A 14,605-nucleotide genomic window follows, 5' to 3' on the forward strand; every position below is an offset into this window, starting at 1 on the left:
GAAAAAGAGAATAACATGAATAATGTTTAGTGCAAGATAAAGTCAGTAAAGTCCAATCAAAGATCGGTCTCCAATGCAGTACATAGTAGTTCAGGACTGCTCTCTAGTTGTGGTAGGATGGTCTAGTTGCCTGATAGCTGGAAAGAAACTGTCCCAGAATTTGGAGGTGTGCGTTTTCATACTTCTATACCTTTGCCCGATGGGAGTGGAAAGAAGAGGGAGTGGCCATGGTGCGACTCATCGTTGAGGCAGCATGAGGTATAAATGCAGTCAATAGAAGGGAGGTTGGTTTGTGTGATGGTCTGGGCTGCATCCACAATTCTCTGCAATTTCTTGCGGTCTTGGAAGGAGCTATTCCCAAACCATGCTGTGATGCATCACAATAAAATGCTCCTTCCAGCACATCTGTAGAAGTTGGTGAGAGTTGTTGAGGACATGTCGAACGTCCTCAGCCTTCTAAGGAAGTAGAGGCATTGGTGTGCTTTCTTGACCGTTGCTTCAATATGGGTGATCCAGGAAATGTTGTTGGTGATATTTATTCCTAGGAATTTGAACATCTCTACTTAGGCGGCATCAATGCCATCTGGGGTATGTTTACTGCTTCGTCTCCCGAAGTCGATCATTATCTCCTTTGTCTTACTGACAATTGAAAGAAATGTTGCTATCACGACACCAGGATACGAGGTTCTCAGTCTCCTTCTTATACTCCATCTCATCATTATTTGATACCACAATGGACTGGTGTTGTCTGCGAATTTGTTAATTTAAGTAGATTTGTATATGGCTGCACAGTCGTGGTGTAAAAGGAGTAAAGAAGAGGGCATAAGAACACATTCTTGCGGAACACCTGTATCTAACCTCTCCTTGTAGCTGAAACCCTCTAATTCAGGCGGCACTCTGGTAAACTTCCTCTGAACCCACCCCAAAGCCACCACATCCATCTTGTAATGGGGCGACAAGAACTGCATGCAATATTCCAAATGAGGTCTAACCAAAGTCCTAGAGATGCAGCATGACTTCCTGACTCTTATACTCAACGCTTCTAGCAATGAAGATAGGTATACCATAAGTCTGCTCTACCACCCTAACTACTTGTGCTGCAACCTTCAGTGAGCTATGAATTTGGACTCCAAGATTCCTCTGCACATCAATGCTGTTAAGGGTCTTGCCATTAACTGTATACTCTCCCCTTGCATTCAACCTCCTAAAGTGCAGCACCTCACACTTGCTTGGATTAAACTCCATCTGCCAATTTTCTGCCTATTTTCTGAAGCTGATCTATATTCTGCTGTATCTTCTAACAGGCTTCCTCACTGTTTACAAATGCTCCAATCTTGGTGTCATCAGCAAACCTACTCACCAATCCATCTACATTTACATCCAAGTCATTTATATACATCATAAACCCTTGTGGAACTCCACTGGTCACAGTCCATTATCCAGAATATCTATCTTCCACCACAATATTTCAATGTACTATAAATTTCATTGACTATAAATGCAACTCACATTCTAAAGCTCGTAAAATACATTTGATACTTTGGAGACATGGACATGGTGGGTCGAAAGGCATGTTCTTGTGCTGTAGTGTTCTATGTTTCATAAAACTATCTTCCTCTTTTATAGGATACTAGACCAAGTGGGACCCGTTGGGCCCCTGTCACATGGGAGGCCTGGTCCCCCAACGCAACCCGTTCCCCCAACGCAATATTCGACCACTCACCCATAGCCCCCACAGGAGGCCTGGTCCCCCCAACGCAACCCGTTCCCCAAGGCACTATTCCACTACTCACCCGTTCCCCCAATGCAACCCGTTCCACCAACGCAATATTCTACCACTCACCCATAGCACCCAACTGCGCAGGGGCTGCTCATTTCCCCTTATTCACCCTCCTTCATTTAAAACTTTAAAAACAATGCAATTTCACTTGGCAGGACTCAGTGTCCTGGGATTGCAACATTGTAGCGGGCAGGACTACAATCACATTGTGACATCATAGCTGTAACTGCCAGTGCAGAGAGAAGAAACATTTCTCAAATTGGGATTTTGTAAAGTTAAAAATGTGAATAACTTGTAAAATATAACATCAATCTGAATTAAATGATACACCACACCACAGGACAATGGTGAGTAAGGTGGTCCAAAAATTGTAGCGCTATCGTGTACCATTTTGACATAGTTCAGGCCATGAAAAGCACGAGCACAAACAAACACGGAAACTCACTCACAGACAAGATGACAGTTTTAGTAATATATAGATTAGCTGAGGCATAAATAACAGATTAGGGGCTTGCCCTGACTCTTACTCAGATATATTACCAAACACAACCTTACATCAAAGTACAAAGTGCTGGAGGAACTCAGTAAGGTCAGGCAGCATGTGTGTAGTGAATGGTCAGTAGACAGTTTGAGTTCGGACCCTTCTTCAATCTGAAGAAATGTCCAGATCCCCATCATAAATGCTGCTTAACCTGCTGAGTTCTTCCCGCAATTTGTGTTTTGCTCGGATCTGAATTATCATTCAGCCCATAACATCTGTGCTGGTCGAATATAGGGCTGCCCAGCCAAACCCCAGCTTCCCGCACCAGCAGGTTATTCGAGTACATACAATACTGTGCACACCAGACACTGTTTAAATCTGGTGCAGATTCCTGCCACCTCCACCCTCCCAGGCAGTGAGATCCAAGCCCATCTCTCATCCTCCTCCCCCACTCTCTGGCTGACAAACATTCTCCTCATCTCCTCTCTAATTCTTCTACCAATTACTTTATGCCCCCTAGTTTACGACCCCTCTAATAAGGGAAACAGCTCATTCGTATTTACTTTGCCTAAGTCTTCATCGTTTGCTGCACCTCAATAAAGTCTCCCCTCTGCGTCTGCTCTTCCAAAGAAAACAAACCCAGTCTATTCAATCTTTTCTTATTGTCACAAGCTTCCCATTCCTGGCAATATTGTCGTAAATCTCCTCTGCACCCTCTACAATGCAAGCACATCCTTCCTGCAGTCTGGTGAACAGAACTGCACACAGTTTTCATACTGTGGCCCAACTAGTGTTGGATAACCTCCCTGCTCTTAAAGTCTTCATGCACATGGACAATGTCACTGCCTTTAGTTTGGACCCTCGGTTGGACAACAGAACAACAAACTTTTATGGCCAAGTTAAGAACTCTACATTTATAACAACTTGGACTTGAATCATGAAAAATGGCACAAAAATATGGTAATTCTTGTATATTATCTCAGTGTACTATTTTTATACACTTGTACTTAAATAAGAGTGTGCATATGTATAGTAATAATTTTACTGAACTGTACACAAAAAAGGAATTTCACTGTGTCTTGGTACATGTAACAATAAAGTACAATTGAACCATTGAACCACCAGCCAATCCATGTGGTACAGCTCTATGACTGTGACTCTGCATTAATAGTCAAATAAATCAATCAGAATTCCAGGTATTTACATTTTTCATTCATTATTCTCCGTCATTCCTGTGGTGCAGGCTCCAGTAGATGGCAGGGAGGATGCTGGAACGTACACTCCTACTCCCCAGTCTTGCACAGCAATTCCGTTGTATGTGGAGGGAACAGGTTCTTCCCACCAAAGATACTAGAGGAGTCGCTCCTCTAGTATCTTTGCTTCCCACTGCTGCCAGTTCACACTCATGAGAAACAAGCCAAAACATAGAAACATAGAAAATAGATGCAGGAGTAGGCCATTCGGCCCTTCGAGCCTGCACCGCCATTCAATATGATCATGGCTGATCATCCAACTCAGTATCCTGTACCTGCCTTCTCTCCATACCCCCTGATCCCTTTAGCCACAAGGGCCACATCTAACTCCCTCTTAAATATAGGCAATGAACTGGCCTCAACTACATTCTGTGGCAGAGAATTCCACAGATTCACCACTCTCTGTGTAAAAAATGTTTTTCTCATCTCAGTCCTAAAAGATTTCCCCTTTATCCTTAAACTGTGACCCCTTGGACTTCCCCAACATTGGGAATAATCTTCCTGCATCTAGCCTGTCCAACCCCTTAAGAATTTTGTAAGTTTCTATAAGATCACCTTCACAATTTGCTGACCTTCCATCTCCTCAGCGTGTCTGGACAGTCACTCACTTAATTTCACTCAGCACGATAGAATCTGCATATTATCATTCATCTCCATCCCCATCCCCATCAATTCCTCCAGATCTGCAATGCCCCAAAGCACCTCCAACTATGGCAGCACAGTTGGGCAGCTCATAGATCTGCTGCCTCGCAGCTCTAGTGATCTGATCTATGTTTCTGTCAGTGTGGAGTTTGCACATTCCCCCATGAGCTTCACTCGGGGGCTCCGGTTTCCCCCACATCCCAAACACAGTGGGTTGGTTAATTGGCCACTGTATGTTGCCCCTGGGGTGCGGGTGGGTGGTAGAATGCGGGATAGTCAGTGGAAAAGTAAATTAGGATTTGTTCGGCCTCGTGTAGATAGATGATTGTAGATTAGATTAATCTACCTTCTTCCCGATGGCAGGAGTGAAATGGGAGTATGGTCCTTGATGATGCTGGTTGCCTTTTTGAGGCAGTGTATCGTTTAATTCCCTTCTATAGTGGGGAGGTCAAAAACCCATTATTCCACATAACCAATTATTTGGGTGGCACAGTGGTGTAGCTGGTAGCACTGCAGCTTCACGGCCAGAGACCACGTGAGCTTTCTTCAAGTGGTACAGTTTCCTCCCCACAAACGAAAGGCATGCGGGATTGTCAGTTAATTGACCTCTGTAAAATTGTCCAAAGGAAGAGAGTGGATGCGAAAGAGGGATTACATAGAACATGTGTGAACAGGTGATCAATGCTCAGCATGGACTCAGTGGACCAAATGGCCTGTTTCAATGCTGTATCTTTCAATCAATTAAACCAATAACCAGGCTCCAGCAGCACAAGAAACAGGAAAGGGAGCAAGAGAGAGTTGCAGGGAATGTCTTTCCAATCAGCGCTGCCTCTACATTTCAATCAGGGCTTAAAGCAGCCCTCTGACTCCCTGAGGTATTTCCAACAATGGCAGCTCCATTAGCACAGCTGGTAGAGCTGCCAGCTCACAATTCCAGCGATGCAGATTAAATCCGGACCTCCGATGCTGTATGTATGTCCTCTCTTGACATTCCCTTAAGCATTCCTGTGTCCTCCTGCATCTCCGCGATGTGTAGGTTGAAATCTTAGACCACTGCCAAAACCAAGATGATCCCAGCTCACTTGAGCCCAAACTTTCTTGATTAGTGTCAAAGATTATGAGGAGAAGGCAGGATAATGGGTTAGGAGGGAGAGATAGATCAGCAATGATTGAATGGCGGAGTGGACTTGATTGACCGAATGGCCTAATTCTACTCCTATTCCTTATGACCTTATGACCTAGGCTGTACATTGACAGAATCCCACAAGGCCAGCAGAGGCTGGGTTGCTGGTGTGGGATGGAACAGCAGATGCTGGTTTAAACCGAAGATAGACACAAAAAGCCGTAGTAACTCGACATGACAGGCAGCATCTCTGGAGAGAAGAAATGGGTGATGTTTCGGATCGACCTGAAACGTCACCCATTCCTTCTCACCAGAGGCGCAACCTGTCCCACTGTGTTACTCCAACTTTTTGTGTCTATCTGGGTTGCCGGTGCTTTGCGGAGGGTTTAATTTTAGATTAGAGATACAGAGATATAGGGCAGAAACAGGCCCTTCGGCCCACAGTTTCTTCCGCGCCAACCAGCAATCCCAGCACACTAACACTATCCAACACACGACGATAATTTACAATTTCACCAAGCCAATTAACCTACAAACCTGTACGTCTTTGGAGTGTGGGAGGAAACCAGAGCTCCCGGCAAAAGCCCATGCAGGTCATGGGGAGAATGTATAAACTCCGTACAGACAGCACCCATAGTCAGGATTGAATCCGGGTCTCTGGCGCTGTAAGGCAGCAACTCTACCACTACGCCACCGTGCCACCTGATTTAGATAGATGGGAAGTTAGAGCCCAAGGGTAGGATCAGAAGGGAGAAGAAGTAAGCTAGAAATAGAAGCCAGGGTTCAGGTATTTAGGAGAAAGGAGTTGGCAGCCGTGCAGTGTAGCGACAGGGATAATAAAAAAACAGAATGTGTCAGGAAGGCAAAAAAGTGCAAGTGCAAGTGACCCCCTGTGCATAGAGTCAGAGGAAGCAAAATTGATAAGATAAAATCAAAGAAACTTTACCTGACTGAACACAACATGACAAACTAGATGGCTGCTTTGCCAGCACAAATAATAAATATGTATAACCTTATAGCCTGATGTAGGGACACAGATCCAAATCATAGACCATTTCCTCTTCCACAGATACTGCCTGACTCGGGCTGAGTCATTTTCGCATTTATTGTATTTTATCCTCTTCTAGTATCCAATCTTATAGTCATTACTGCAGTAATCCTGAATGTTGTTAATTATTATCAAGACTGTACGAATTAAATTGACAAGTGTAGAATTAATGATAGGTGTTGAACTAAGTTGGTCTTATACTGCCCCCTGGTGGATTCAGTTATCTTACTTCTTTAAATTAAAAAAATAACTGCTGGAGAACTTGTAGGAACTGCAGATGCTGGTTTAAATCGAAGATAGACACAAAAAACTGGAGTAACTCAGCTGGACAGGCGGCATCTCTGGAGAGAAGGAATGGGTGACCCTTCTTCAGACTGGTTAGGGATAAGGGAAACGAGAGATATAGACGATGATGTGGAGAGATAAAGAACAATGAATAAAAGATATGCAAAAAAGTTACGATGATAAAGGAAACAGGCCATTGTTAGTTGTTTCTAGGGTAAAAACGAGAAGCTGGTGCGACTTGGGTGGGGGACAGATAGAGAGAGAGGGAATGCTGGGGCTACTTGAAGTGAGAGAAATCAATATTCATACCACCGGCCTGTAAACTGCCCAAGCGATATGAGATGCTGTTCCTCCAATTTGCGTTCAGCCTCACTCTGACAATGGAGGAGACCTAGGACAGAAAGGCCTGTGTAGGAATGGGAAGGAGCATTAAATCGTTCGGCAAACTGGGAGATCAGGTAAGTTCAGGCGGGCTGAGTGATGATGTTCTGCGAAACGATCGCCCAGTCCACGTTTGGTCTCGCTGATGTATAAGAGTCCACATCTTGAACAACGGATACAGTAGATAAGGTTGGAGGAGGTGCAAGAGAACCTTTGCCTAACCTGAAAGGACTGTCGGGGTCCCTGAACAGTCGAGGGAGGAGGTATAGGAACAGGAAAGGGGGTGGAGTGGGAAGGGATGAGTTAACCAGGGAGTTGCGGAGGGAACGGTCTCTGCGGTGGTGGGATCCTGGAGAAATTAGTGGGTCAAGCAACTTCTGTGGATGGATAGGGATAGTTGACATTTCAGATCTCAAACTTTGACTATCCCTTTACCTCCACAGATGTTCCCTGACCCAGAGTTCCTTCAGTAGATCGGTTACTTCCCTCTGCATTCCAGCTACCACAGCCTCTTGTGTCTCTCACCTTTACATTAAACCTCAGCCTTTGCACAATTGTAACAGTAAGCAATTTTAATCATCAGTCTAACATCTAGCACAATAGCCTGTCATGGTTGAAGGTAGTTTGAATTAAGGTCATGTTTTGATGCCCTTAAAATATCAAAGGGTTTGATGTTTTAAGGGCTTTAAACATGTTTTAACATCAATGCCTAATGCTGTTTAATGTGGAGGAAAACTGTTTCATCAGCTGAGGGAGAATGGTGGGTGGTAATCAGGATGAGGATTCCTTGTTTATATTTGATCTAATGCCATGGAACCTCATGGGGCTTCGAGTCAATCTAGGGCTGCATTCTGCCAAGGCCTACTGGATCTCCTGGTTGAAAACCAGGTCACTCCCCTTCCCTTTCCCAAACTGACCTTTCTGTCCTGGGCCTCCTCCATTGCCAGAGTGAGGCTATAAGCAAACTGGAGGAACAACACCTCATATTCTGCATGGGTACCTTACAACCCAACAGTGTGAATATTCAATTCTTCAATATTAGGTAATCTCTAAAAAACCCTGTCCTCTCCCTCACCTTTCTCCCTTATACCCCGTCTTCTGCCCCCCCCCCCCCTTCCCTTGTGCCCCAACTGGACTCAAACCTATTTTCCCCCTCCTCCTCCACCTGCATTCCTTCTATTAGTTTCACAATTTGCAACTCTTCAATACTTTTTTCTGACACCTTCTGTTTTTCATCTCTGGACTTTATCCTGTGTCTACCTGCCACTCTTTGTCCTGCCCATCCTCTACTACAACTTTCTCCCCCTCGCCCCCAACCCTCAGACTAATCAGTCTGATGAAGGGTCCCAACCGAAATCATCACCTATCCATGTTCTCCAGGGATGCTGCCTGACCTGCAATACAGACCTGGCAGAGCATCACCAGAGAAGACACTGGTGATGTCCATGAATTGTAGACTTCAAGTAGTCATTGCATGCATAGGATATGCAACAAAATACTAAACGTGACTACTTTAATTTACATGACATTGCTGTGTCCCAAACATTATGGTGCCCTGAAATGGGGGGACTATGTATAAACACTGCTGTAATTTCTACATGGTGAAATCAAAATGTATAAAAATGGCCGTTATTAAAATCTGACAATGTGCACTTTAACCACATATGATTTTTTCTATTCCAAATCTCAAATTGTGGAATGCAGAGGCAAATAAATAAATGATGGATCTTTGCCCCAAACATTATGGAGGGCATGGTACATAGTATTTGTGAGTATATATACACACACACACTGAACTTTTTTCTCTCTCTTGTTTATTACATTGTTTATAGTGTACTATGTTTACATATTCTGTTGTGCTGCTGAAAGTAAGAATTTCATAGTTCCATCTGGGACATATGACAATAAAACACTCTTGGCTCCAGAACTGTGCAAGGTCAGTGGATCTTTTTTGTGTCTGAATTTGGTGCCTGGATCAATGCCTGGTGACCCATTCAATTGTATACTTTCCTGTCTTGAATGCTGTGCTGATGCTGCAACCAAGTGGCTTGCTGGGCCACTTCAGAGAGCATTTAAGAGTCAACCGCATTGGAATTTATCACCATCCCTTCAACATCATAGCTTGTTGCAAATCCCAGAGCTCACTTCCTAGGGCAGGAGAAGCTTCACCTGAAGGATAGCAGTGGTTCAAGACAATAGGTTACCATTAGCAAGGGTAAAATTTAATGTCCAACCACAATTACATTCATGGGAAATTCTCATGGGAAATTGTGGATGGACAATAAATTATTACCCTTGCTAATGAAGCCTAAATCCTGAAAAGTAAAATTGGAAAAAAAACATCCAGAACAAAGGGTCCAACGTGACAATAATAAACGGAATTCAACTTTCCTTCCCCATAATCACAAATGTATGAATCTGCAAATGCTTTTGGATTTAATTTTACCCCAAGGAATGATTTTATTCAGGAAGCCATCAAGGGAAACTGAGCATCGCCAATCCAATGTGTTTCCTTGCACGCAAGATGGATTGGAATACACTGTAGATATTGGGAATAGCATTGTGATTTAAGAACTATTCATTCGTTTTATTTACGATTTATGACCCTTTTAAATAGGAGCTTTTAAAATAAATTATAGTCATCTGTAATTATTTTACAGGTCAGTCATTGAGATCTTCCGAATAGCCGATTCGCCAGTGACACTGAATTTAAAAACACCAGGATGACTTTTTTTGTCGATTGAACCGAATTTGCAATTTAAAAAATAAAAATGTTCGTGGACCTCTGGGTTTAAAAATGCTGCCATACTAATTGCAATTATTAACTCGTGGTGAAACGATTGGATAGCGTCATTGCGAGCTATAGATAAGATAGTGTTTCGCAGGTACAGCTAATTCGCGTGGAGGCTTTTCTCCCCCTCCATTCCAGGAAACCCGGTCTGCATTTCACCACATGCCCATCAAATCCATTTAAAACGAACAACGAGTAGGTCCGAAAAACCGGTGCTCGGATAATGGCAGTGGCGCACCGTGGTCAAGGAACCCAGCGGTTCAAACATCGAAAACCCTTTGGTGAGCTATCCCTGCGCTAACTATCCCCCAACTTCTGATGTGGTTTAAACGTGAACTTGACTTTGTTGTATTCCGTCCCTTTCTAACAGCTGCAAGGAAGGGGGAGTCTACACTCATTCGCTCCAAGTACCCACAGAAAGTCCCGGTAAGGAGGTTCCCCACATGTAAGGCGTTCGCCAGCTTCACCTTGCACCAGTTTAATGCATTCACTTTCGCTCGGGATTACTGTAACCTCTTGCTTTGCTTCACAGGTCATTGTGGAACGCTATCCCGGGGAGGTGTATTTGAGCTCCTTGGAGAGGACTAAGTATCTGGTTCCTCAAGATGTGATCATGGGTCACTTTAACGCCATCATCAGGTGCGTTGGGCCAAGGCTTGACTTGATATTTAACTAATTTTGCTTCTAGCAATACGGCCATTCAATTAAAAGAAACTTTATCCTGCCCTGGATTGGTTTCTGGTGCTCGACTAAAAGCTTCATATAGTGTCACTGTTCCTGACTGGTGGAGATGATTTGGACTGATTTAAAATGGCTGTGATTGTTTTCTTGAAGAATCGGTTTGTTCTGGAGGAATTATCAACTTTCATTGGAGTGAAGTTCTTGAACCTAATTTTAACATTTTGTTAAATTTACATTGGGCAGAATAGCCTAGATGCTTGCCTGGTCCTGGGGAAATCGTTATGTTAATTTTAAAACCATCCATGTGAAATGGACTTCTTTATCTCATGTGATAGGAATAGAATTAGGCCATTCGACCCATCAAGTCTGCCTTTCAATCATGGATGATCTATCTCTCCCACTTAATACCATTCTCCTGCCTTCTCCCCATGAACCCTGACACCATACTAATAAAGCATCTATCTAAGTTACACTAAGTTACAGAGAAAGGTTGAACAAGTTAGGGCTTTATTCTTTGGAGCGCAGAAGGTTAAGGGGGGACTTGATAGAGGTCTTTAAAATGATGAGAGGGATAGACAGAGTTGATGTGGATAAGCTTTTCCCACTGAGAGTAGGGAAGATTCAAACAAGGGGACATGACTTGAGAATTAAGGGACAGAAGTTTAGGGGTAACATGAGGGGGAACTTCTTTACTCAGAGAGTGGTGGCTGTGTGGAATGAGCTTCCAGTGAAGGTGGTGGAGGCAGGTTCGTTTTTATCATTTAAAAATAAATTGGATAGTTATATGGACGGGAAAAGAATGGAGGGTTATGGTCTGAGCGCAGGTATATGGGACTAGGGGAGAATGCGTGTTCGGCACGGACTAGAAGGATCGAGATGGCCTGTTTCCGTGCTGTAATTGTTATATGGTTATATTATATGGTTATATCTCTGCCTTCAAAATATCCATTGATGGCATCCACAGCCTTCTGTAGCAAAGAATTCCACAGATTCCCCTCCTTCCCCCCCCCCTCCTCATCCTTCTAAACTATAGCAAGTAGATGCCCAGCGCTGTCAAATGCTCATCATATGTTAACCCACTCATTCCTGGGATCATTCTTGTAAACCTCCTCTGGACCCTCTCCAGAGCCAACACATTATTCCTCAGATATGGGGCCCAAAATTCCTCACAATACTCTAAATGCAGCCTGACTAGTGCCTTACGAAACCTCAGCATTAACCCTTGATTTTGTATTCTAGTGCTCTTGAAATGAATACTAACATTGCATTTGCCTTCCTTACTACCGATTCGACTTGCAAATTAACTTTTTGGGAATCCTGCACCAGCACTCCCAAGTCTCCTTGCACCTCTGATTTCTGGATTCTCTCCCCGTTTGGAACGTATCTGGCAATGCCTCTTGTGGCTTTAAAACTATGAGGGAATAGCAGTCACCTTTTTTTATTGAGTTCTTAAACTTGTGTTGTCTCTAAAATATATGGTGCAGGTGTGGCTATTTATATTGAACAGACGTCAGATGGAATGTGATGTTCAACCATCAATACCATGTGCATCTGGCATTGGGTATGTGGAAGCTGTTTGAAGATCTTTTTCTCTTTAGAAAATTGAAGGCGATTGCGATGAAGGTCTTGAGAGTAGTTCAAATGTTTTGAGTCTTAAATATGAGCTTTTAAAATTGCTGAATGATTCACAAGGTGCAATCATTTGCAAGGCCATGGATGCATTTTGTTTCTTGCAGTGACGGCTTGAGGGAGTTTGCAGCTAATGACATTGATTTTGGAGTCATATGGGGCAGACCGGGTTAGAATGGTGGTTCTCCTTCCCTCAAACCTTCCTGAACATGACTTGAGAGAAGTAAAAATAATATTATTTTAACCATGTGGTCATAATAACTTCATGTTTATTGACAATTTTGATATTAAATTCTTCAATTACTATTTGAAATGGGCTCCCTGATCAATAGTTCTGGATTCTAATCTGACGTGACCACCATTACTGCACTTTTTTTTTAGAAGACCAACTTTGCCCCGAGTGTTTAGAATATGGAACATTTCACAAACTGGAGCAGAAAGTCGTTGAATTAGTCAAATAATTGGGGTGAAGCCTAGGAGAGAGGATGAGTAATGTACTAGTGCAGACAAGAGATTGTAAAGTCGTTCCAGTTGTGCTTTAAATTTGCTGTCCTTTCAGAGAATAGAATAATACCTAATGCATGGGAAACGGCTGAATATTAATGGCAGTCCTGACTTGTGTGTTTAATTCTGTTTATTTTTGCACATTGGCCTAATGGATTTGCATGTTACATTTACTGGTGGGTCTTGTCCTTTCCCTAGGAACCGGTTAGCTCTGACATCCAGTCAAACAATCTACCTTGTCGTGAAGAACAGGAGCCTCACCAATATGTCTGCCACCATTGGTGAAGTGGACCAAGAATTCAAGGATTCTGATGGCTTCCTGTACATCTCCTACGCATCCCAAGAGATGTTTGGTGCGAGCTAGTGAGGGTCTGAATGAATTCCAAGTCTAGAAATAGATGGAAAGAAACATTTCTCATGATTTGTATTGCCACTCACCAATGCACTGTAGGAGTTATTTCAAAGTTTAAAAGGTGAAGTTTAACAATTGGAAGCATATGGTGGACACTTAACAGGAATTTTATTAAACTATTTTATATTATAACCCCCACAAAACTTAAGCCTTTAGATCAGATGTACTTGAACAAGGGAAATCTGGCATTCATGACTCTATTTTAACATAATGGGTGCAGTTTGGTTTGCTGCAAGTGTAACGTCCACATTAGTAGCTTTATTCTGCCAGATCAATCTTCTAACAAACCCGCACACACAGAGCTCTGGAGAAGTACCAAGTGAACTGGTGTACTGCAGGACTTAACAGTCCTTTTATGGTGCTGGTACTAATTCCAAGTCTACACTGCTGTTTAGCCGTCTACATTGTTTAAGCATGAACACGTTTGTCACTTGTGCTTGCTAGTGTGTTTTTCTTGACACTTTCCCCTCTATTTTATTGGTGTTCCCTTTTCAATCCTCGTTTTGAAAGAATCTAATTTGTATTCCAAATTTTAACAATTCAAATCAACGAACTTGTAATTTCATTAAAGCCCTTATTAATGACATGTATATGGATATTCAATACTTTTAAGCAATTTATAAAATTAAAGGTTGTTTATTTAATAACCTTGTATCTTTGGGGAATTAGTCCATCGAATGTATCTGGGTCAGGATGAGTTTTGAGTCGGTATCACACCAATATTCTATAATTGAATACCAAGGTTTGCTATTTTTGGGGGCTTAAAGAATGAGGTGACTGAACAATATCAGCTGGTTATTTTAACGCTTATTAAGACGGTTGCAGTAATTTAAAACAAGTTGCCTTGCTTGAATATTGAGAGTGGAGAAAGTGCATTGATACATGTATCATGAAGTTCTTAAACATGCTCTTCAGTCCCTGCAAGTTCTTTGAGTTTATCCTAGCTAGTGCTCAAATCTAGTAACCTCTCTTTTAATTAGACTTCGGAGCATTAGTTGCAGATTCTCAAACAAGGAAGAAATCCTGGAGAAACTCGATGTGTGAGGCAGCATGTGTGACAGGAAATGGAACTACAACACTGGGTTAGGACTCCTGAGCCTGGAAGGAAGATGGCAGTGAGGGATGAGGGGAAATATTGGGGGAAAAGTTAGGCAGGATTTGGGTGAGAAATTATATATTTTATTTAAAGCTAGAGGTGAAATGGAGATGTGCCAGAAAAAGAAGAGCAAAATGTAATACCATGAGGGGCTGGGAGGGGGGAAGGTAGTACGCGAAAGGGTATTAAAAGGGAAATTGTTAATGTGGAGAGTGCAGCAGGGGGAGAAGAAAGGCATCAGGTGTCAGTGGCAGAGGAGAAATAAAACATTGGGTGCATGAAAGGAGAGGGGGGTGTTACCTGAAATTATAGAAGTTAATATTCATGTTGTTGGATGCAGGCTACCCAAGCAGAATGAGGCAATATTTTTCCAGCATTGTTCTGGCAGTGGTGGAGGCCGAGGATAAACGTCAGAGTCATACAATGTGGAAATGGGCCCTTTGACCCAACTTGCCTACACCAACCAACTAGCTACACTAGTCCCACCTGCCTTTGTTTC

The 14,605-nt window shown here is 42.9% G+C and overlaps 1 protein-coding gene across 1 annotated transcript; it reads left to right on the forward strand.

The window, feature by feature from the left end:
* Positions 1-9,795: 9,795 nt before the first annotated feature.
* LOC116976242 (microtubule-associated proteins 1A/1B light chain 3C-like) lies at positions 9,796-14,189 on the forward strand. Its single transcript, XM_033025937.1, has 4 exons — positions 9,796-10,065; positions 10,155-10,210; positions 10,317-10,423; positions 12,797-14,189. Exons 1-4 carry the CDS (start codon positions 10,008-10,010, stop codon positions 12,960-12,962), a joined length of 387 nt encoding a protein of 128 aa, XP_032881828.1. The 5' UTR covers positions 9,796-10,007; the 3' UTR covers positions 12,963-14,189.
* Positions 14,190-14,605: the final 416 nt, after the last annotated feature.

The sequence above is a fragment of the Amblyraja radiata genome, chromosome 8 (genome assembly GCF_010909765.2).
Source record: "Amblyraja radiata isolate CabotCenter1 chromosome 8, sAmbRad1.1.pri, whole genome shotgun sequence".
Taxonomy (NCBI): Eukaryota; Metazoa; Chordata; class Chondrichthyes; order Rajiformes; family Rajidae; genus Amblyraja; species Amblyraja radiata.